At 33.8% G+C, this 25426-nt stretch overlaps 2 protein-coding genes across 2 annotated transcripts; one reads left to right on the forward strand and one right to left on the reverse strand.

The window, feature by feature from the left end:
• Positions 1-795: 795 nt before the first annotated feature.
• On the forward strand, positions 796-8550 carry LOC140055492 (organic solute transporter subunit alpha-like). The gene is made up of 7 exons (XM_072100834.1): positions 796-850; positions 2264-2424; positions 4384-4457; positions 5256-5414; positions 5624-5729; positions 6746-6992; positions 8324-8550. Exons 1-7 carry the CDS (start codon positions 796-798, stop codon positions 8548-8550), a joined length of 1029 nt encoding a protein of 342 aa, XP_071956935.1.
• Positions 8551-8880: 330 nt separating this feature from the next.
• Positions 8881-23957, reverse strand: LOC140054923 (CMP-N-acetylneuraminate-poly-alpha-2,8-sialyltransferase-like). Its single transcript, XM_072100045.1, has 6 exons — positions 23839-23957; positions 21243-21308; positions 19003-19050; positions 11225-11272; positions 9853-10359; positions 8881-9609 (listed from the first exon to the last, which is right to left on the reverse strand). The coding sequence occupies exons 3-6, from the start codon at positions 19005-19007 to the stop codon at positions 9351-9353; spliced, it is 819 nt and encodes a 272-aa protein (XP_071956146.1). The 5' UTR covers positions 19008-19050; positions 21243-21308; positions 23839-23957; the 3' UTR covers positions 8881-9350.
• Between the last annotated feature and the right edge of the window lie 1469 nt (positions 23958-25426).

The following is a 25426-nucleotide window of genomic DNA, read 5'->3' on the forward strand; positions in this document are numbered from 1 at the left end:
TTTTTACTCTTCCTCGGTTTGTTAAAGAATTTCTCGCTTGCTTTTATGCTCGCATTAAAATGCAATTATTATTTTAAGCTATATCAACTGTATATCCTGTTGGCGCATTAGAGTGGTTACCGATAAATATGGCAAAGGAACTAAAACCCTATCAAAATCTGTCAGCAAATCTGGGTCTTCGTTGAATATGAAAATTCATATCTAAAAATACTCATTGTCGGATGATAATTGTTTCTAAAGCTCTGTCTACACTATCAAACTAGTTTGACAAAAAAGTGTTATGTGCCCCCAAATATGGTAGTGATATACCCAAATATGGTAGTGATATGACATCATCATGTCCATATGTGTAGGCCTACATCACATTTTGTTGTCAAAAAAAGTGTGATAGTGTAGTCATAGCTTAAGTAGGCCCTAATTGATAGTCGGGAAAGAATCATTACCGGTATAGTTGATAATTTACTCATTTGTTCTTGAGATTGGTTCAATGATGGTTCCGAAACTAATTTAACCGTAAAGACAAATTCACACAATCTCTCCCCACCCCCAACCTCCCCACCTCCAATAACATACGTGCAAATGATGGAGATTATCATGAATGCTTATGACACTGTTAATCTAATTGGACTTTGAACAATACAGCGACAAGTAGTTATGTACATTGACTGGACAGAATGCAAATGGTCACGAAATACTGTATTTGTATGTTAAAACCTACTACTGTTGTCTGTACTTAGGCCTAGGCTAGGCCTACTAGTGTGTGTTTTTATTAGCTCAGTCCAGGCTCAGTCTAACATGAATGACACCCACTGTAGCGATGAAGCACCGTCATCGGAGGAAATGATTCAAGGTTCGTTTCTTTTTTGTAAGCCTAATAGGCCTAGGCCGTATTTTACCTCAATTTATTTTCTTACAAGGGACAAGGGACAATTCGAATAATCCATCATTTGAGATTGCGTTACGTCGTTGCGTTGCGTCTCGGTGACACCAAGCAACGCAAGGACGACGTAAACGCAGCGTAAATCAACCAACCACAAGTGATGGATTATTCGAACTGTCGCATGTTATTGGTCAACGTCGATAGTTGGAACCAAGGAGCATTATTCGACACTCGACATTGTCATAATAATTTTACCCTTTATGCCGTTTGTATAGGCATATTCAAATTTGATAATACAGCATTATTATTATTGATTACAAATGAAAACAGATATTAAAATCGTAAACTAAATATTCAGTTTCAATGGTGACAAAGCATTTCAATTCATAACAGTTTAGTTTCAGCTGTTGCTGTGGAAATATGATATGTATGTTCTATGGAAAACAATGATCTCACAAAATAAATAAATCGTAAATTGTAGGCCCTACATAAATTATATAAATCATCAATTCACTCTTAATTCGAAAAAAAAAAAGAAACCAATAAAACAGAAGATCAGAAACTAAATTAAAAAAAAACGCCATTACGGATTAAGTAATTTGTATTATGTTGTAAAATCAAAATAAAATAATAATAGATACATTTATCCATGATTAAAGATGAATTGTTCCCTAAAAAATATGATGAAAAATGAAGATTAATAAAATCAGATTTTGAATAGCTTTTTTGTAGTTTTAATAAATTTAATCACTTCCGCAGAAAAACACGCAAAAAAAAAGACAAAACAAACGCTTAAATATATAGTATCTTTAAATTAAAAAAAATATAAACAAACTAACAAAGCAAAATACTTATTTGGAATGGTAAGAGACAAATAACATCTTGTGTATGTTTTTTAATGCTTTACAAAGCTACGTGTTAAAACAATGGAGTTGAGTTGCGGCTTGCTACGGTGGCTATGTTATGGTTATGCTGTCATGTCAGGATTTTTTCTAATGACAATTTATAACTCCACTCTCAAAGACTTGTAATAATACTGTACTTGTTTATGTAAAACATCTTGTGTATATTATATTGCCACCTTTAAAGTGAATTAATTCGCTTATGGTTATCCTTCGCAATTTGCCTAAATATATACATAAAACAAACAAAACAAAATTGAACGACGCCTCCCCGTTCCTTTTAATGCTTGATTCCCACTAAAGACGCAACACAAGAATGTAACGCGACATAAGTGAGTTGACCAATCACAAGCGATGGATTATTCGAACTGTCGCTTGTCATTGGTCAACACGTTTGCGTTGCCTTTACGTCCCTGCGTTGCGTCCTAGTGTGAACCAAGCCTGTGAATGTACTTTTAATTATATACTATTTTGTTTACAGTAATCAGACGTCGACGTGACATTCTGATATATGTCATAATAGCTGGTATACTGTCGTGTCTTACTGTCTTGCTATTTGTAGAAATTTCATACAGAATTGCTAGAAATCAATTTTACAGTGCGTCACGTACTATTATTATTATCCTACTTGCACTGTATCCAGTAAGTCTTACATTTTTCGTAAATACTATCTTTTGTGGTTCACCACCACCTTTATTTCTAAACATTTTCTACCTTTTTTCATTATTTTCTGTTTTCCCTCAAAATATCATAATTTCTTAACTTTATTATCATACCATTAATAAACATTAGAATTCATTTAATATTTTTGTTTTCTGAATTACTAAACATTAATACAAAGTATTTACTTAAATCGTAAATACTATTTGTAAAATCAAAGAATAGCGAGAATATTTTCCCATATTCTTACCTATATTATACGTTCTGAGTGCCCGATTAAAATAGTCCAGGTTGCATGGTGGGTGTGGTAGAAGGGAGTGCAATTATCTAATCTTTTTAAAATTATTTAAAGGCAGAAGTGGTCGTTTAGATCATAGAACAAAATATACTGATGTACATATCTATATATAAATTTACGTAAGGGCAAAATTCGGTAAATCTCGCCTTACTTCTAGAATTTTTACTCGATGGTATATAAAGTTGGTTCGTACTTTCGGTACTGATTTTAACCACCTGATGTAACCCTGTTTACTAATTAAATTGAGTTAAATAATTAGTTATTGACGATTAAAACGAATTTAGGTTCAACGATTTGCCCCAAATAGGGGTGTTTTCCGACCGTGGTATACACTGTTTAATGCATGTCCATCGTGAAAAATACCCGCATACAATAATACGAGGATGCTTCGCATTTTCCTATCTCCTCCTACGATAACTGTTTTTAATGGCTGAAAACCGGTTGAACAGCTCGAGTACAGCATCATAATGTTGAAGACAGGCCGATTTTCTTTAAAAAAATACTATTTTGATACATTTAATATACGTTTATACAAATGTATTGATTTGCAATGAATGGAACATTCCAAATTATTTGGTTTAACCATACTTGCATACCTCAAATGGTTTAACACAAGTAGGTAAATTTATAGACCCTTGGAGAATAAACAGAAATAGTATTGTAATGCTATACAATACTGCAAATAGGTATTAACCACTTTTGATCGCCATTTGAATCAAAATTGTGTTGGTACTGTTAAATATAATATAAACAAATATACTAATAAACTTTATCACTGTGAGTGTGGGTAGCCCCTACTTTTAGATTAAACACATAATAATATAATACTTTATTACTGTCAGTTGTTTCTCAACGTTTGTATTAATTAATAATTACAAAAATATAAACGTATTAGTGGTCTTTAAATGTACTTTACTATTTCAATCGACCATGAGACAGTGACAGTTTTAATAAAGTATTAAATCGGAAATGTTTTACTCTATTTAGTGGTATATTATTTATAGGCCTATAAAAAAATATTTCGTTACTGAGAGTGGATAATAAAGAAATATATTAAAGAACCATTTAATATAAAGAATATATTAAAAAATTGTTCCTCTTTGTACCTATCCTCATCCCCAACGCTCAACTCTAATGTTAGATACAAAACCCTAAACTCTAATAGATACAAAATTGGGTTTGTTTAAATGAGTCCAAATAACAAATTTGGACTCATTTGTGACAAGTTTCTAGGTGCTAATTTTGGTTGACTACATAAATCATTGTGTCTATTTATTTGTTTCTGTAAAAGACAATGTTTTATAGTCCTGCCGTACGTACATTTGAAATCGCCAGTTTTTTTACGCTGAAATTACTATGTATTCGAGAACCATCTGTGGGCACGAACTAGATGGTACGCGAGCGAAGCGAGCGTACCATCTAGTATAGAAAATAAAGTAAAACATGGAAAATAACCATTTTCAATTTGTAATTTGATCTCATTTTATCATTGAAGGAGTTGGTGTGTTCGGAAGTGACTTTTAAAATAGATTATGTTACATGTTATTATTTTGTATTAAATTTAAATTTGGGTAGAAGCGTTTGGGTAGTAATGTTTTGTAGTAAATTTTGTTGAAATTATCTGGTTATATATTTTCCTACAGGTATCTAGCGTTACATCTTTCGTCGGGGTGATTATTCCAAGAGCTTCATTGGTTGCTAACCTAACAGCATCTTTGTACGTAACAAATCATTTTAAAGATCTATAAAAAAGTTTGGTGGTGATAAACGCAGCCCTGTCATGATTTCCTGAAAATAATAAAGGCACATTAGTACGGTACTATATGCACACGTTTCTCACGTTACGTATTAATGTTAACACTTTCTCTGACGTTTCAATTATAATTGCTAATTAAATGGAAATACAATACTGACAGTATCGTCTTTTAAGTGTTGTTACCTCTTGAACGCACCGCAAACAATTTGACTAATCACGTTGCGATGGATCGTCGCTTTGTGATTGGTCAACTCACTTGCGCTGCGCCTATGTCGTTGCATTGCGTCCAAATGGAAAACCAAGCTTCATGATTGATAGAATGTATTTAGGCCTCATAGATATACTATAGTAATATATCTTTGTAGGCCTAGTGTTATGGTAGTGAGATGATTTATAGCAAACCCACGCCTATTACATACAGCCACAATGGGCCGAAATCCAACCAAACTGAGCGCTTCCCTGGCTGTCGTGGCCTAGCATCCGATTCCGAGATAACAATGTTGTATTTTTGTCAGCATTGTATTGATTTATTGTATAATTATATAAAACGTTATAAAACATATGATTAATGTTTTGTATTCGTTAAAGAGAGAATTTAATTTACAGTCATTTAACGAGTTCATTGTTTCAACTCATTATTATATTATATTCTTCCCATTTAATTCATAGGCCTATACATTTAAACTGTTTTTGTTTATGCAGAATTTAAAATTGATTTAAATAATATTGAAAAGTCACAATAAACATTCTTTTTTTCAGTTACTATTGTATATGTCTTTACCTTTTTGTGGTTTTGGTAATTGACTACTATAACGGTGTAGACTCAATGATTATTAAACTGAAGGATCGCCGAATTTCTCTAGCCAGGCCTCCGATTGCATGTTGTTGTGACTGCCTTCCAAAAATTAACATGACAAGGTAAACTGGAGTAGCATTCCTAAGTTGTATTGTATTGTTTTGTATTATAGGCCTACAAAATATAATAAAGTGTACAAAATAGGTTTTCTTGGAAAGATCTCATCGAAACTTTACTCAAGCAGCCCAGACTACCTCGTGTAAAGTTATTATGTAGAAGCATTGTTTTTTTACATAAATATTATTACCTGCTATTAACATTATTTTAACAGAAGTAATTTTCACAAACTTCGTCTTGGAATTCTTCAGAATGCAGTTGTCCGACCAATAAGTCTATTCATAGCTGCTACATTGTGGGCAGATGGTACGGCGAAAGCGGTATGTTGAAAATACATTAATTATCTCATTTCAAATATTTTTGAATATAATTGAAATTATAGAGCATGTAACCCGGATTCATCCAGGCATTCGCGCCATTCGCCAAGGCGAAGGTCAGATGGATGAATGTATTTGTTTTTTAATGATTTTGTATTCTCTTGAATTTTTCTAAAGAAATTAGGCCTACTATTGATTGCGTGTACCATGTTATTGACTACAAAATGGTGTCTCGAGAGATCATATCCTAACAATGTTCTTTTTATTATAAATATTATTGAAAGAAACAACACATTTCGATATTTCGATGTAATAACACTGTGATTTCGATGTTTCTCTCGATTTCGATTGTAATATAAATAGTATTGGCTTTAAAATCTGGAGAAACAAAGTAAACTATTTTATTGTTTCCTGATCATATATATACAATATAAATGTCTCTCTTAACCTTTCGTATACAATTTAAAATATCATGGTCTTATCCATATACTTCTTCAGTAAAAACAAATCTTACTTGGGTCCTTTCCACTTTCTCTCTCCATTGGTTATAACATTGCACATAGGAATTTTGGAAGGCATAGTGTCAGCTGACTATATATTTTCAAATTATTGAAGCATTTCATATTTGATACTTTTACTTTGTTTTTTTTTGTATCACCCGTAAACTCATAGATTTTCTACTCCGTAGACCTTTTTTTTATTGTTTGTAGGCTTATACATGCATATTTTCTATACTTTGACATTTTATTTTTTAAATCATCATCACAAACATAATTATAGCTATCAGTTAATATGCCTTTTGGTTTTTGTGTTCCAACTTCCCGTTTGATGTTTTGTCTTACTTTTTTATTTATTGTAATGGATATTGAAGTCTTACAAGACTTATCTTCTCTGATCAATGGTTAGAGTATTACACATTTTACAAGCATGGAAGAAATTACCGCTCAGCATATCATTATTACTAGCTCAATAATTAAAGTAATTAGTTGGAAATACTAATTACAAATTATTCTTTAAAGGTTGAAGCCTATCTGTACATGAATATTATTACTATGATTTCTTCAATATTTGCTGTGTATTCGTTAGCAGTAATTTACAATGCTTCGAAAAAGCCACTAAAAGAGTTTATGATCACACCAAAGTTTATTGCAATGAAACTAGTTATGCTGGTTGGAAATACCCAGCATTTTATATTAAGTATGCTGGCCTATATTGAGGTGATTCTTCCCTGTAAGCCGCCATTTAACACACAAACTCGAGCGAACAGTAAGTATAATATTTACTGTTTTGTCTATTATTTCATAAACATGCTAGGTTAACATTGATGTCCATTCCGTGAGATCCCTACATACTCTACATAATTGATATGAAATGATGCCATTATTCCCAAATATGGACACCCCTTGAATATCACGGCGAGGGTAGTAGACTGGAGGGATTGCTATACAGGTAGGTATCTGACGAGCGTGCGCATAGACTACCGTAGTATATGCGCCAACAACACCACAGTTTTTGGTGGTTTGTGTATTTTAATGTAAGCCTAAGTGTTCCCCGGTATCAAAATATTTTATTTCAACTTAAATATTTGCTTATTCGTTGGTTGTAATTGCCTTTTTGTATTAAAGATGTATTGTCCAGTTGGAAAAAATATGTATTTAAAAAAAAACATTATGCCATTTTAATGACAAATAGGCCTAATACTATCCTATTCATTACATTCACTTTGACCGAAAATGTAAAGCAAAACATACTATTGTCTGTCAGACCGTGGTTTTTGCTAAATTTAACGATTTCATTTTGTCAGTATTAGGTAAGAGAATTATTTTTATTCGTTTTCTAAAGAAGTGTATAAATATGGCCTATTCAAATCTGTTATGTTTTTAGAGGACAATACATATATCTTTAAGTATTATGTGCTTCCTCGCGGACAGTAAATAGGCCTCTGTTTGCCTATTCATTCATCAGTTATTTTACTTTTATTCTGGAAACGGATGTTCATAGTTACAAAATCAATTGCATAAATATAAGGTTAAATAAAAAAGGCACAAAAAAAAAAACCACCGGTATCAGATCATCTCAGGATCTCCATCATTTTGTTATGGACCTTGGATGATTCAAATGATGATACCATAATACATTCTATCATTTTTTCTATAAAAGCTAAATACAATATATGCCCATGGGTATTGCACTAGTCTACATTACTTTTATTCATGAGTTTCGTGTTTTGTTTTTTTCTGTATGTGTTAGGTTATCATATTTTCAAATACAAATTCAGACCTCATAAAGGTATATATTATAAATATAGGTATACATTTCATTATTAATAAGTGTTTTCCGGCATCAAATTCTTTGTGTTGTGTTCCAGGATTTATAAAGCGCCAATGTTATGAAACCTCTAAGGGCTGAAGAAAACACCATACATTATAGACCTTCATAATTATACAAAGTGATAACATTTACACAAATCTCATTCCAAAAGAATTATTTTACTTTTGAAATATCATTTTCAATTTCTTTTATAGCAATATTTTATCGAAAACCATCCACAGACGTTGACAACCCCAATAATTTGTATTTTCTAATTTATATTTCAGCGATTTATAATATGCTTATCATTTATGAAACTTTTATTATGTTGCTACTCGGAAGGATATTCATATTCATTTGGCGAGAGAAAGAAAACAGCGATTCTGAAAGTAATTTTGAATTATCAGAAAGTATTTCTATAGTTGAAAGAAACATGTGCTGCAAACAAAAGGTCGAATCTTCAACGAGTGATGAAAACGCATCTGTAACAAATATACCAAAGGACGTTGTATAGAACGAACTAAGTGTTAATTTATAGAGTTTGATCAATGAGCTTAATAGACGCGCATCTAGATGATTGTCAATAGGCTGTTAAAACAACATAGCATTGGTATTATTGTGCTCAATAAATTATTATTTTGACGACATTTACTACAGTATAAAAGAAAATCAATTAAATCGTTACGTTATTGTATTTTTTTAATGTAAAGCAAAATGTAATACCGGTACACCACGTATTAGTTCTGGAAATAACTGTTGAGTTTTTCGATGTTTCGATCAATATCAATATTTATTGAAACGAAGAGAAACTCAACAGTTCTTTTCAGAACTAATATACGTGGTGTACCGCAAGCTTTATATCAACATTTGATTTCGCCATGCAAACCTTCAAACAATATATTATGTAAAACCGTAACGAAAGTCTATATTAAATAAATAACCATGACATTACAAAACAATTCCACGGAGTATAACGTATGTACTTAAAGCATTGTTGACTTCCTTATCCAATTCAATTTTGGAGAAAATTCCTGAAATACTATATTCCTTATAGAAGTGTGATTGTATATAGTCAACATCGACAGATGTGTGTGACGAAAATGTAAAGAGATCCTTATCGGAAAGTTTAATAACGCCTGAGGTTGAACATTGAAAAACATATGCGATATTATTGTGTGTGAGGAAAATTAAAAGCCATCTTTATCGGAAAAAACACATAGATATTATTGCATATAATATAATTATGTTGTTATTTTTTGTGTTACACACCAAGGCCCACTTATAATTTTTTTTAAATGTTTACACCCCACCCACTCAAACAATTCTACATCTATCTGAAACTAAACGAATGGTTCGACTTTTATTTAATGCTGTTAAAAGTTCGTATTCGGCTGGCATGTGGTGATTGGTGGTATAATTCAGTGTCCTGTTGTCGTAGTAATGATGTTTTAACGGTTTGCCACTCGGAGATTTATAAAATGGATAAAAACCATATAACGAAACATATTGACACATTGACCCAGCTGCTGTATACATGATTAACCCCAGAGATGGGTTTCTTATTTTCCAAAATCTGAAAGAAAAGTCATTTGTTGTAGGCTATGAAGAAAATTATATTTATGCATGCATAATTTAATGTGCTGATGATGTCAATTTATTCCTGTTATCTTTAATTATGTTCATTTTCAGTATGCATTATTATTATTATTTTACTCGTTGAACATTCTTGTAAGAAACGTTAAATCCCCAGCTCAAATCCACTGTCTTACAAAAACGGAAGTTAATGAAAGAATAGTAAGATTAAGATGATACTTACTTTGTAACTAGTGGTAGCATACCTCGGTACGAATATACAATTCTAACTGTTAAATTATTCTGTTTGATACCTGCTACAAGATTATGTGCGTAGCTTATATTCTTTTCTGCGTTCAATTTAGAAATCCATATATATGTGTCATTAAGCTCTTTAAACGTGTCGTATGAAGTTTTGTAGCAACTATTTGAAGTGTTTGTTAGACATATACTGCTTTCGATACTGGCGGCCCCATTGAGCACCATCATATCTATTTTACCACCAACGTCTTGTTCAAAACCAATAGTTTGTGCAAGATTTCCTCTAAAAACAAAGTCGTGTTCATCTATTTCACGTCCACAATTGCTGTTTAGTAGATTACCAGCACTGCCTACAACTGCACAGGATCCTTGCAGAGGAATACTGTCGATACCTTCTGGTAATTTTGTCATTCGTTTGTTCTGTTTGAAGCCATCTTTGTAAATTAGTGTTAATAGAGACGGTTTAAATCCAGCCTTCTGAAGTCGTTTTCTTTAATAGAATACAAACTTATAAATTCTGGGCTTATAATTGATTTAAAAAAACTCTAGACAGGCATGTTCGAATTCAGTATGAGGCATATGTATACTTTTTGTTCTATTTCGTGAGAACAAACCACTTTTATTTCATTCAAACCACCGTAAATTTTACATGTAAAATCAGTATTCAAAAAAGTAATATAGCATATGCATACTAAAAACTCTCTAATATTATTATTATGAAAAACAATTAAGGAAGAATTTTAGCATTTGCCCTTTATATTTTTCAAATTTCCCTAAATTTAGACTTCGAATATGCCATTTTACAGTTTAATAAAGTCATTCCCACTTAAAATAGATGAAATAAACGGTTAAGTTTAACCAAAACCATAGTGTGACAGACAATTTGAATATTATTCGTTTAGTAATCATAATAATAATATTCTCTCTGAGCCAATATGCTGCTTTCATTGTATTTGTTTGTGTCATTATTATTAATGAATCCGTATCTTGTAAAAAGTACACCAAGATCATTGTATTATATTATACAACTTATATAGAAATTCAACAGTTTGTATTTATATACAATAAATGTTTCGTCACCAAATCTGATTTTAATTGGTGTAGAATTCTTTCAAGTCTATCTGAAAGAGTAAAGCTCTGTTTGGTATTTGCTATTTAAGCAGAGACCATGCATACATTTGTGGTGGCAGAAATTAGATGATCAAAAGAAGGCTGCAATAGGCGGGGTAGAAAAAGAAAATAGACATATATAGTCAAGTTCTATTTGATATGATAACTAGGAAGGTATAATGCCACCGTGTATTATGATCAGTGAAATGATTACCGTATCCAGTAAAAACGAAAGCAAAACTTACCTCATATCTAATGCTTTGCTTTCTTTAATGTGATTAGTCAATACTTTCCTACAAACAAAATCATAGGTTAAAATTATAATGGATACACATAAACTAAATACTCTTTTGATAAGAAGTAATAACTAAGATTATGGTACTTATCGGAAAGTTTCGTTTTGGCAGCTCCCTACCAATTAATTTCATCCGGCAGTGTGCTAATTTTAAATTTTTTAAACCACGCTAAAGACTTCTTTTCGAAGTGTCTTAATTTACGGTTATTATACATTACATCATACATCTTAATGTTGACATTTCCTACTTTTTCCAGCTTGCTTTGTTCGCTTATATAAATGCGACTCTTGTTTATATATATAAAAGTATCTCTTCGGAGATCCCGCCTGCGATTTTTTTTTTCGTAATTAAGTTGGGAACCCCCTTATGAAACGTCACAAAATAAACATGAATAATTCATCAGTTAAATTTTCTTGTTCCGTGTGCACCCAAGCGTATAGCAACAAGAAGTGATTATACACAAGTGCGGTACGATTCTAGGCCTATCTCCGCTGTGGTTGCCGCGTGGGATTTCATAAAAGAATAGCGGCGTTTTGTCAGGGGCGGATCCAGGATTATTTTTGCGGGGGTGGGGGGGGGGGGGGGGGTGGCACACGCGATCGTAGAGAGAAAATGGGGAAAGCCCAGAAAAAAATGCATTTTATGGTGTTCGAGATCACTAACGCACTCTGATTCGATCATCTGTAAAGGGTCTTGCACAACTCTTCACAGTTCCAAACTTCAGGGTGGCGAAAGTATTTTTCCCAAAGACTTTCTCTGAAAATCCGAGAGAGGGCGTCATATTTCGTCCCATTGTGTAGGGGGAGCATTATGCATCTCTCTGCGCTCGCCTTTTGAATGAACATTTTAATATGCTGCGCTTTCCGAATGAATTGCCGATTCTTACAAAGGGAGGATATCGCCTTGTTGTAGGCCTAACTACAGTACGTATACGCCTTTTTCACGAAACGGAAGACATCTTCGATCGATGACAAACAATGCCGTGCAACTAAGCGTAACCAACAGAAATAACATAACGTTTTCAGGGGATTTCAGGACACCATGTTAATTAAAATAATATCGTAACTCTTCAACGGAGGATCGTATGAGAAAAAAAATTACTGTAAAATGTTCTTAAAAGATTTTCGTATATCACTGTGTGATTAAAAAAAAAATGTGAACATTTTTTTTAACTGCTTAAAATCTATCGAAAAAAACACCACAGTGTATAAGCATAGGCAGGCCCGTAGCCAGGTTTTTTTTGGGGGGTTCGGGCGAACCTCCCCTTTTGCGCGAACCCCCTTTTACCAGCGAACCCCCCTTGAAAAACAAAGGCCCCACTTCCAAAATCGTGCAATTAATTATCAATTATAGCAGATTTTTTGGTCATTTTACTTCTATTGACTATGTTTAAATCGATCGAATTCGAATATACAGATTGTCCGATGTCAAAGTCACTGCTGAGCGTGAGATCGAGAGATTGTTGAGAGATGATGGTTATAAATATGACAAAAAAAATGGACTGACCAATCGCGTGCTTCGGCCGGGCTTTTCGGAACGCACAAGATCACGTTCAGTTCAGTTCAATCTTTTTGTGGATTTTTATTTTTTTCCTGGAAATATTTTTCATTAAACCAAAGAATTTCACTGTGTAAACTTGAATAAAAATGGTTAAATTGGTACGTGTACATTTATATTTCGGTGTATAAGACGCACTTTTGACACGCAAATTTGACCTCTAAATGTTACCCTAATTAATTTAATTACCTACTAATACTTAAATTAAACCACAGTGTGGTAACAAGTTTATTGAATTTTTAGTTAAGGTAAATTGTCATCCTCGACTGTATTAATTAATATTACAGTACGCATTAGATATTCTACCCAGGCCTAGTAATATAATACTCTCTGAACTCGGTGGTTTATTTTTATTACATCTCTATGTCAACAATCACATAATTTTATAATCATGTAGGCAATAGTTCGTATGTCAAGCAATATCTAAAAGAGTGTGTTGTTATTGTGTTAAGTAGCTTCCCCTAATCTCATAGTGTATATGGCCAACAGTGCTGGCCACCAGGCAAGGAGCACATGGTTAGTGCTCTCCTCTCCTCATATTGCTGTAATGCATGCATGGAAATAGGAAAGATTTTCATATAGGCCTACCCAACATGATATTCCTGGTTCATTATCAGCCCAAAACACTGAACATCATTTGGATTGATTTTATAATGGTCATACACACAATAAGAAGGTATATATTTAAATAATATGAAATTAAAGTTACTTAAATAGATATAGGCTGTAGGCTGGGGGCCAGTGCATCGTAACTGAAACAATATGGGGATTTCCCTTTTCATTGAACGTTCAGTTGAAGTAGAGACTGATTACGATGTAATAAAGATAAGATAAGATAAGATAAGATAACTTTTATTGATCCTCAAAAAGGAAATTCATTGCTCGTCATAATAACAAAGAAAACACTATAAAAACAAATATAGCATAAAACCATTCAAGGCAATCAAATAAAATTATATCATTTGATTCTAATAAATATGTCTCAAATATCGTTGTTTTATTATTAAAATACCATTGTTTTGATTGTAAAATGTTTAAATTTCGGCCTAGAAATAAGTGCGTCTTATGCATCGACTACATAAAAAATACTAATATTTCAGTCTCCGTTATGGGTGCGTCTTATACACTGGTGCGACTTGTACACCGAAATATACGGTACTATTTGTTTTTTATGTTTATAGGATAAGAAATTATTTAAGGGCCTAATATAATATACTTTTTTGCAACAATAAAGCTGTATTTCATGATCAGTACTACTAACTTCCATAATACTGTACTATATAATTTCTCTGCATAATTCAGATTTTAGTAGGTAAAAAATGTCTCTGTAAGCTTATTAAAACAACCGAAATTGCTCTGAGAGCCAAAGCTTCCAGGGGCCTTCGCCCCCTGGACCCCGACCGGGGGCCCTTGGCGGCCCCCAGCCTACAGTTGCTCGCTGCGCTCGCAAAATACTTGGTGTCAAGAAAACCCCCCTCTGATGCATTCTGGCTACGGGCCTGTTGTAGACAAACAAGTATTTAGTCTATATTGCTTTGTATAATAATACAATAGACCTACAAATAATTTTTAAAGCAGTTGCTGATGTCTATTCACAGTCCACTCCCCCAATACAGGACACAAGACATTTCTGGAACAGCAGACATCAAACTGTCCAGTATTATCATAGTTGAATAATAATATTAGTAATATTTTTTTCTTGGTGTTTTAGAAGGTCAATCCTGGACATTCAGAAATGTATCGATGAACTGGAAACCAAGCAGCAGATAATGCTCGCAAAATACTTGGTGTCAAGAAAACCCCCCTCTGATGCATTCTGGCTACGGGCCTGATAGGCTGAAAACGCTATGTTATTTCTGTTGGTTAAGCTTTGTTGCACGGCATTGTTTGTCATCGATCGAAGATGTCTTCCGTTTCGTGAAAAAAGGCGTATTGGTCCCTGGGTGTAGCATGACTCATATATCAACGCCCGCGGCGTTTATGTTAGTACACAAATATACGAATTAATAATGTTCAATACTCATTACTTTATTAAAGGCACTATGTGCGTGCGATATTCTATGTAGTATGACTTGGATACTCTCGTTTTATTTAAATTTTTGTGGCTAAACTCATCGTTTTTAACATAAATTCGGACGATTTTTGCTATAAAAGTTGGGTTTTCATAATTAATTAACAATTACCTACTCTCGTTTGGTAGATATTGCAACATTCTGAGTCTCGTTTTTTTTTCCGTTTGGTGTTTTGTAGGACCGCGCTCGCCAAAGACAACAGTCGTTCACGTGTGGGAAGGGCCGTATTTCATCGCCTTTGTTGAGGATAAAAATTATCCTAGGCGATCGGGCGCTGCACGACCCTCCCCATCATGTTATTGAAGGCGCCATGAGAATTAATTTTATTAGCGATGTAAGTAGGCTTTACAAAAAACAAAACTTGTAGACCTGGAGACAACATTTTATTTTTTTAACATGTTTGAGTGAGATGTTCGGCGATATATGCACACGTGTGTACTCACGACGTCGATGTAAACAAACAGCCAACTTACTACTTCCGTCTGAGTGTATTGCATTTTGGGTAATGATGACGTTTTGCTCGACGACAACCCATAGATTTAACCGGTTATTTCGGAGCACAAATTGAGCAGAAACGCGGTCTTGTTATTGTTATCTATTTTTAATCTATTTAAAAATAACCGGTTAAATTGCGTTATGCAGCAGAAACAGACCCGATCGACGCTTGGACCACAATGAAAATAAGTTGGAATCGTTCACCTTTGTTCCCGGCCTCAAACCCCTCCCCCGCTCATTGCGCACGCGTCTATTCCTCCTCTACTACTAGGCCTAGTACTAGTACCAGATAGAGAGTACTACTACCCTAGACTATTCATATCAGTTATCCGTGGGTCTCTTATTTTATAGCAAAAATATCGCAGTATAGCCTAAATAAAGTATTATTATTACACAGTAATAGGTTAAATGATGTTGCACCTTCTTTTTTTTTGGACATGATGAATAGTGTGTGTCACGACGGTGGAGGTAGTCTGGGTTCCAGACGGAGTTTTGTCTTAATATTAGTAAAAAGATAAATATTTTGGCACATATGGCGTTTCATACGTATACTACTTGATTTTGGATACTCCTAAAGGGGTCGTCAAACACACGGCCAGCATGTGGTTCTTTTTTGGCCAGCCTGTGGTCCGAGGGCGCTAGACATTTGGCCAGCCTGTGGTCCCGAGGGCACTAGCATGAAAACACACAGCCCGTCTCTGTGATTCTTTTTTGGCCAGCCTGTGGTTGGGGGGCGATAGACATATCGGCCAGCCTGCGGTCCCAAGGGCGCTAGACATAACTTTTCCATGCTTTTCTAAAGTGAGCCCTCTACAGCTGTTTTCATTTTATAAAAACTTCACTGTGCTTTGACAAGAATATGTGTGGTCTTAATGTATTATATTAGATTATTATTTTTTATATTAAATAATGTTTTTGGACACATTTACGGCCGCCATGTTGTTGGTTCTTCCTCCTGTTGGAATCACTTTTCAGTCTGGAGTACGCCCTCTGGTGTTCTTATTACATCTCTCTCTGTCTATGGCTCTCTGCTGGCTGACCGAAATGTCTAGCGCCCTCGGGACCACAGGCTGGCCAAATGTCTAGCGCCCTCGGACCACAGGCTGGCCATAAAAGAACCACAGGCTGGCCGTGTGTTTGACGACCCCTGCTCGGATACTCCGTCTGGGGAAACACGCACAAGTCACGTGGTTTGACACCAAGAATTCTTGGTGCATACGATTATCCGGTTGACTAGTTTCAGCTGCATGCGATTGGCTACTCACTCGTACGCCGTTTTAATATTCATATTTCAGAAGTTCAAAGACTCGCATATGTTACGCTTAGACAACGTGTACTTGGTACATTGATGAAAGTTTCTGAAGGCTAGAAATGATTTTATATGCCTAGTAGTTCGGTAAACATTTGATGGGATTTTTCCCAAGAACATGAAAACTCGTCTTGATAAGATAGGCTGCTTCTCCGCAAATCAAACATTGAATGGATCATTTATTACGCGGAGATAATTTGATTTAATTCCCACCCAGACCCTGTCCTGTTCTGTGTAGTGTGTGGTGTAGCTTTGTTGTGTGCCGGTGGTATGTAGGCCTACTTTATTGGCGTTTTATTTGGCAGGTCATACGTGCGAGTTGAGTAGTAGGACCTACGAAAGAGGCCTAGGCCAATGACTAAACAATTAATAAAAAAACAACTTGGCAACACGATTTATCAACAGTCTCGTCTCGTACATTCAGCACTGTACGTACTCGATCTTTTTCATTTTGAAACAAGATGATCATTGGTTGATTCGAAATCTATATTTACATACCGCCCGCCCCATATAGCCAAATACGGTATGATCACTACGTCATTCTTATCGGACGTTTGCGGTCTACAAATCGATTTCTATACGCGTTTCACAAGTCTGTATTTTCAGACAAAAATCGCGGTCGCAATAAAAACAAATAAATAAAAAAGAAAATACAGACTTGGGGCAAGTCTACGGTGGAGGCAGCAAGCAAATCAAACTTGTTACGTACACGCATATTAACCGATAGTTCGCACACGCACGCGCTGTTGGATGTATCATTATCTGTACAACAACAGCACGTGTGCTTTGTTTTGTCCAGACAATTCCAAATATTAAAAAGTGTCTGTTGAGCTATCGTGTTTCGGTAATAAAACAGACTGATAGAAGAAGTTACCCAGTTTCTAATCTAAAAACTTTTTTTTAAACTTTTTTTTTTACTTCTGTTTGATACCTGCTACAAGATTATGTGCGTAGCTTATATTCTTTTCTGCGTTCAATTTAGAAATCCATATATATGTGTCATTAAGTTCTTTAAACGTTTCGTATGAAGTTTTGTAGCAACTATTTGAAGTGTTTGTTAGAGATATACTGCTTTCGATACTGGCGGCCTCATTGAGCACCATCATATCTATTTTACCACCAACGTCTTGTTCAAAACCAATAGTTTGTGCAAGATTTCCTCTAAAAACAAAGTCGTGTTCATCTATTTCACGTCCACAACTGATGTTTAGTAGATTACCAGCACTGCCTACAACTGCACAGAATCCTTGCAGAGGAATACTGTCGATACCTTCTGGTAATTTTGTCATTCGTTTTTTCTGTTTGAAGCCATCTTTGTAAATTAGTGTTAATAGAGACGGTTTGAATCCAGCCTTCTGAAGTCGTTTTCTTTAATAGAATACAAACTTATAAATTCTGGGCTTATAATTGATTAAAAGAAACTCTAGACAGGCATGTTCGAATTCAGTATGAGGCATATGCATACTTTTTGTTCTATTTCGTGAGAACAAACCACTTTTATTTCATTCAAACCACCGTCAATTTTACATGTAAAATCAGTATTCAAAAAAGTAATATAGCATATGCATACTAAAAACTCTCTAATATTATTGTTATGAAAAACAATTAAGAATTTTAGCATTTGCTCTTTTTATTTTTCAAATTTCCCTAAATTTAGACTTTGAATATGCCATTTTACAGTTTAATAAAGTCATTCACTTTAGGAAAAAAACGAAAAAAATATTACCCACTTATAAAAAGATGAAATAAACGGTAAAGTTTAACCAAAACCATAGTGTGACAGACAATTTGAATATTATTCGTTTAGTAATCATAATAACTAATATTCTCTCTGAGCTAATATGCTGCTTTCATTGTATTTGTTTGTGTCATTATTATTAATGAATCCGTATCTTGTAAAAAGTACACCAAGATCATTGTATTATATTATACAACTTATATAGAAATTCAACAGTTTGTATTATATACAATAAACGTTTCGTCACCAAATCTGATTTTAATTGGTGTAGAATTCTTTCAAGTCTATCTGTTTCTTGTATAGCTTACAATGAAAAAGTAAAGTTCTGTTTGTTACTTTCTATCTAAGCAGACCATGCATACATGTGAATTTGTTATGGCAGACATTATATTATTATCAAAAGAAGGCTGCAATAAGCAGGGTAAAAAAACCAACAGAAATAGTCATATACAGTAAGTTCTATTTGATATGATAACTAGGAAGGTATAATGCCACTATGTGTATTATGAACAGTGAAATGATTACCGTATCCAATAAAAACGAAAGCAAAACTTACCTCATATCTAATGCTTTGCTTTCTTTAATGTCATTAGTCAATACTTTCCTACAAACAAAATCATAGGTTAAAATTATAATGGATACACGTAAACTAAATACTCTTTTGATAAGAAGTAATAGCTAACATTACGGTACTTATCGGAAAGTTTTCGTTTTGGCAGCTCCCTACCAATTAATTGGGTGCACGCGGAACAACAAATTTAACTGATGAATTATTTATGTTTATTTTGTGACGTTTCATGAGGGGTCCCCAACTTATGTACGAAAAAAAAAATCGCATCCCGCCTCGTGAATAAAAATACTGAAAGATGATGGCGTATCAATTTGATCTCTGGTGCGCGTGCGTACAACTGAGGACTAGTGCTGTTCCGCCGTACCACTGAAAACTGAAATTGAAAGAAAAAAATAGTCTAAATTTCGGTAAGACAATAGATTTTTTTTGTTAAATTTAATTGTTTGTTTTGTCTTTTTTTTTTAAAAGGAAATCATGATATTGTTGGTGTTCTTAAAGGCCAGGTGCGGGCAAAAAATTTCTATTGATCATACATTCAAATAATTATCGATCTATAATTTTTTTGATTTTATTTGTGTTACATGAGCTTTTCGAAGTGTCTTAATTTACGGTTATTATACATTACATCATACATCTTAATGTTGACATTTTCCTACTTTTTCCAGCTTGCTTTGTTAGCTTAAATAAGCGACTCTTGTTTATATATATAAAAGTATCTCTTCGGAGATCCCGCCTCGTGAATAAAAATACTGAAAGATGAGGGCGTATCAATTTGATCTCTGGTGCGCGTGCGTACAACTGAGGACTAGTGCTGTTCCGTCGTACCACGCCGAGAATGTTAAAGAGTCGCTATCCAATCGAGTTTGAACAATACCATGAAAGCCCCAGTGGTCTAATGGTTAGTACATCTGCATATCCAGCAAGCGGTTCGAGTTCGAGTCTTGGTTGTGGCGACTTTTTCTCATTCTCACAGATTTCCTCTTCTTTATCGTTTCAAATTATTATATATATATATATATATTCAGCAAAAACGTCGGCACAAACATTGGACTGAAATTCCTATTCCTAGTAGACAAACATTTTCCAAAAGATAACAAACTAAGAAAAATCTTCAACCGAAACACTATCAAGATTAGCTACAGTTGTATGAACAATATGAAACAGGTAATAGACAGCCACAACAAGAGAATACTCAACCAGCAGCCCGAAACAACATCCGTGGAAAACACGCAAGAAAACAAAACATGCAACTGCCGACAGAAAAACACATGCCCGCTAAACGGAAATTGCTTACAATCATCTGTAATATACCAAGCCACAGTTACACGCAAAGACAAATACACCTCGGAAACTTATATCGGACTCACTGAAAATGATTTTAAAACACGATACAGAAATCACACCTCATCATTCCGTAATACACGTTCTAGAAACTCAACCGAACTCAGTAAACATATTTGGACACTCAAGGACAACAACACAGACTATTCAATTTCATGGCGCATCTTGGCATCTACTAAAGCATATAGTAGCGCAAACAAAAAATGCAACCTCTGCCTCAAAGAGAAATTATTTATCATCCGCCACCTTGAATTATCGACATTAAACAAACGTAACGAACTTGTGTCCGCCTGCCGGCACAGAAAGAAAGCATTGTTACATAACAGCTGACATTCCAAAACATATCACCTGTAAATGCTAATTCTACAAGTAAATGTGCTTATAAGCAACTTTGTAATTGATTCTTCTCATTATAGTCTCCTGATGAGTGAGTTTCACGACTCACGAAACAAGCCTGTAGAGACCAAACTGTAGTTTTTACTTCTTTTCCAGACTTAACGTATATTTTAGCTCTACTTTACCGTATTGAGCACTTTTCAGACGGTTACATTGAACCGAACATTTATATATATATATATATATATATAAATCCAAAGGCAAATTAGCTGTGGGTATCAGTGGCTGGATCTCAATGGAGATACAAAATAAAGCGAAAAGCTAAATCAAAACGAGAAGTAAAACAGCCAGAAAAGTTAGCAGAGCTTTCGGGCAACACTAGCCCCTCATCAGTGCAATATATATATATACTGTATATATATATATATATACCTTAATGTTGATATTTCCTGTTTTATTGTACAACGTATTTGGAGCTTTCTTTGGTCACTCATATAAAGTTAACTCTTTGTTATTGTTATAACTACAGTTTAAATTATACAATATACCTTAATGTTGATGCTTCCAGATTCACGCTGGTGTTTAACCAACCCCTGAAGGTGTCATATTGCTTCCTATAAGTTTAAAATACAAATATGATATCGTATATAAAATAAAAACAAAAATAAAAAAACTGAAATTGAAAGAAAAAATAGTCTAAATTTCGCTGAGACAATAGATTTTTTTTGTTAAATTTAATTGTTTGTTTTGTCTTTTTTTAAAAAAAGGAAATCATGTTATTGTTGGTGTTCTTAAAGGCCAGGTGCGGGCAAAAAATTTCTATTGATCATACATTCCAATAATTATCGATCTATAATTTTTTGGATTTTATTTGTGTTACACGAGGTTGTTGAAAATAAGCACTTTCTTATCAGTGTGGGGATAGTTCAAATTACACAGTAAAATCTCTATTCTTTTGTACACAGATTTTGTAAATAGAGAGGCATTTTAAAAAGCTATGAAAAATAAAAATGTGGTAAAAAATGTTATCAGATGACTTAATATAGGCAATATAAATTGAATTTCTGGTATTTTTATTCAACTTCAGATTTTTATTTTCATGATAGCAAAAAGTATCCACCGTATATCCACCATCTTTTTTCACCTTTTAGGGAGTCACCAGACATGTTATTACATTAGATTAAACTACCCAACTACTGAAAAAAAGTTTTATGTCGGAGTATGTTATCGGAATAGTATGTAGTATGTTATGTTTAAATGTTAAAGCGCAATTCCATAGAAATTAGAATAATTAAATGTTAAATTAAATTGAAATAATCAATCGTCTCGATTAAACATCCGTTGATTATTTAATCGAATCGGCGGTGCCGCGCGTTGTAACCTTTGATGTAGGGTCCGTGAGTTTTCCATGTAATTTAACTCTTCCCTGAAATAATTAAATAAATTGTACATAAAATTAATTGGAATTGTAGATTGTTAATAAGAAATAAAAATGATTGTAAAAAGAAAAAAAAGTGACTGAAACAACAATGATGATGGATTGTATTGTCAGGGAAGAGTGTAATTTAACTCTTCCCTGGTATTGTGGTGTTATTTAAGTATGTAGTATTGTATTAAGTAATTGAAGTAGTAATTGTATTAAGTTATTAAGGATAAATGAAAAATAATATGCAAAAGATTGAGGAGTTACCTAAATGAAGGGGAGAATGTTCAGAAGGTGAATCAGTGTGCAATAGAGCATACTGTATTGTTCTTTGTTACACCTTTATGCAAATTAGCTATATATAAACATTGCACAGGTTGTTGTACGGGGCAGTCGACAATTGAGCTTCGTGCTGGGTGTAGTCAATACGACAAATAAATGGAAGCTTCGGCGACACCAAACAATTATTGTGGTGATGCGTTTAATTTATGTGTTTGTCGACCAGTCAATTCAGTTTATTATAGTTGGGGCCTACGTTTGTTTTGAGACTTCGAAACACTGGTTTTTATGGCAGAATTTTGCCAAATTTTGTATTTGACCATATTAAGGGAAATTCATGTTTTTTCGTCTTGATTTCTGTTACAAATATTTGATTTATGTACAATTAACAAGATCTTATATTTAAAATTCATGCCTGTACCAGAGCTTTAACGAAAGTAAATAATAACAGCATAAATATTTCGTCCGTGTTGAACAACCGTGTTATTTGAATTACGCATATTTTGTTTAGGAATTCTTTATCATGTTTGAAATAATAGGTTATTAAAAGATAAAATTAGATTATCATTATTAATGTCATCATAAATGTCATCAAGTAAAAATAAAATTTTGCCAAGTAATAGTACCTGTTACTTGTCAAAATAAATTGTTTTTTTTTAGGATTACTCAAAAAGTTATTGCAATATCTTTACCAAAATGAAAATACAGATAGATATGTGGTCAATGACCACTCAATTATATTTTGGAGGCAATCCGAACCAGGGTCCCAATTCTGGACCACTTTTAGTATTATTTCCAGACCTATCTAGTGTTAAAAGATAGTCAACTGAAATTGCATTGCTACTTGTCCAAACAACTTTGGAGCAAGAGTTATAATTTGTGATTTGACATCAGGGGCGGACCCAGGGGCATAGTGGCAACACCCATAATTTCATACTAAATGTTGTTTCTGCCACTAAATTAAAATCACATACACATGTTTGTAGTGAAATTAGCCTAATCACACACAGCATTAAGACACAAATAAAAATTGTTTCCCCGATGAAAGGAGAATTTATTTGTTTATGTACTCTCGGAGTGCCGTCCTAGTTATAAACCAATTCAAATTGATACATGAGGTTGCATATATTTACAAATAATTATAACACTATTTTGAAATACAACATGTTAAACAATACAAGTTAAGCTTTAAATATATAAATAAACAAAAAGATGCTTTTGATCTAAGATAATTGGTTAGATGTTTTGCCCTACTCTGACGTAATTTGTACGTTATACTATATATATTTGAGTACAAAGAGTAGGGTAACACATCTGACAAATTACTCAACTCCCTGACGCAAAGCTACTCCATAGTAGTTAAATAATGATGATTATTATAAATAGTAACAAACAAAATGTAATCACCAATCAATTTCAATATAATACACGTTACAACTTACGGACTGTTATCACTTGAAATGACTGTCCGATGCTTTGCTATGATTTGAAAAATATAGACGGTAACCGCACCCAGTAAAAACCAAGTAAATCTTCGCGCTAATATTGACCGAGAACTTGCCATTGAAAACTTGCTGAAAGGTGATAGCGAAACACAAATAATCCTCTAACAGTGATGAGAACCTTTAGAAATATAATATTAGTAAAATATTTTATAAAAATAATTTAGGCTACTGCAGGCAAAAGTAAGCGAAATCGCGGAGGAAATAAATAATTAATGTGCATAGACGATCAAACTGCGACTGCGTCCTTTTGTGTTCACTAAACCGTGAAAATGTGTTTCCTAGTAATTGCATTATGGAACAATACCGTATACCATAATGTTATGTATGTCCATGTAAATGATAACATTTTATTTGTTCAAACTACATAGTAAAATACAGTTAGAAACAGGAAACAACATAGAATAATGTGAACGTACAGAGGAGAAACAAAATAATGTTCAAAATCAAATTCCAAATAACAAAGCTTGTTTCTGGTTACTACGAGTTTTTTTTGTTTTTTTTCCCTACTTACTATACATACACCATATTCGTAGTTATATTCTGCTACTTCTGTATTAAACGCTATAGTTTTTGATCTTAATTTGACCGCTTGCTGAGTATTGGATAGTTCCTACTCTTGCAGGTTTCTGCTATTTCTTAATTAAAATGTATAGTAACTGAGTAGTTGCTGCATAGTTTTTGCTGTGTCTATCTTTAGAAAATGTCTGCAATTTCATCGCTAGTATAGCTAGGTGGGCCTATGGCTAGTAAATGCTGGTTTACATTGTACCGTACCACTTTACATTTAAAAGCTAGTTTTTGCTATTTGACCGACTTGACCTGTAATTGGTTAGTTACTTCATATAGTTTCTGCTATTTCTATCTTTAGGAAATCTATTTGACCGTAGGTATAGTATTATGAGTTACTGCTTCCTTACATTACCGCTTTCCAGTTAAGCGCGCTAGTTTTTGCTATTTGTGCGCTAAATTGTGTACTTACTTCATAGTTTCTGCTATTTCTTTCTTTAGAAATATCTCCTATTTGACTAGCTTTCATGACTAGTTACTTTTTTTTCTCTTTTGTGGCGCAAACACCACTTTTATTCACATTCATATTATCTCATAGATGGCTAGTTACTGCTGACTTTAGAAAATGTCTGCTATTTGACCGCTAGTTAGCAATGACTATAATAGTTAGGCCTACTAATATTAGATAGCTTTAGCAACGAAAACGGATACGTCATGCACACGTATTCGTTTTCGTAAGCCAGTAAAAATAGAGAGGTTTCGCAACGCTACGAATACTAATAACGAAAACGGATACGTCACGCACACGTATTTGTTTTCGTAAGCCAGTAAAAATTGGTTTTGCTTGGGAACGAAATATTGAGGGCGCCGTCCAAAATATGACTGCGGTAAATTTAAGCGAAGCGCAGGTATGTGTTGTTGTAGTTACGAATGACTTGGGATCAGCTCAAAAGTTTCACAAATGGATGTGTGACGTATCCGTTTTCGTATTCGTAAGGTTGTGAAACCTCCCTATTAT

The sequence above is a fragment of the Antedon mediterranea genome, chromosome 7 (assembly GCF_964355755.1).
Source record: "Antedon mediterranea chromosome 7, ecAntMedi1.1, whole genome shotgun sequence".
NCBI lineage: Eukaryota > Metazoa > Echinodermata > Crinoidea > Comatulida > Antedonidae > Antedon > Antedon mediterranea.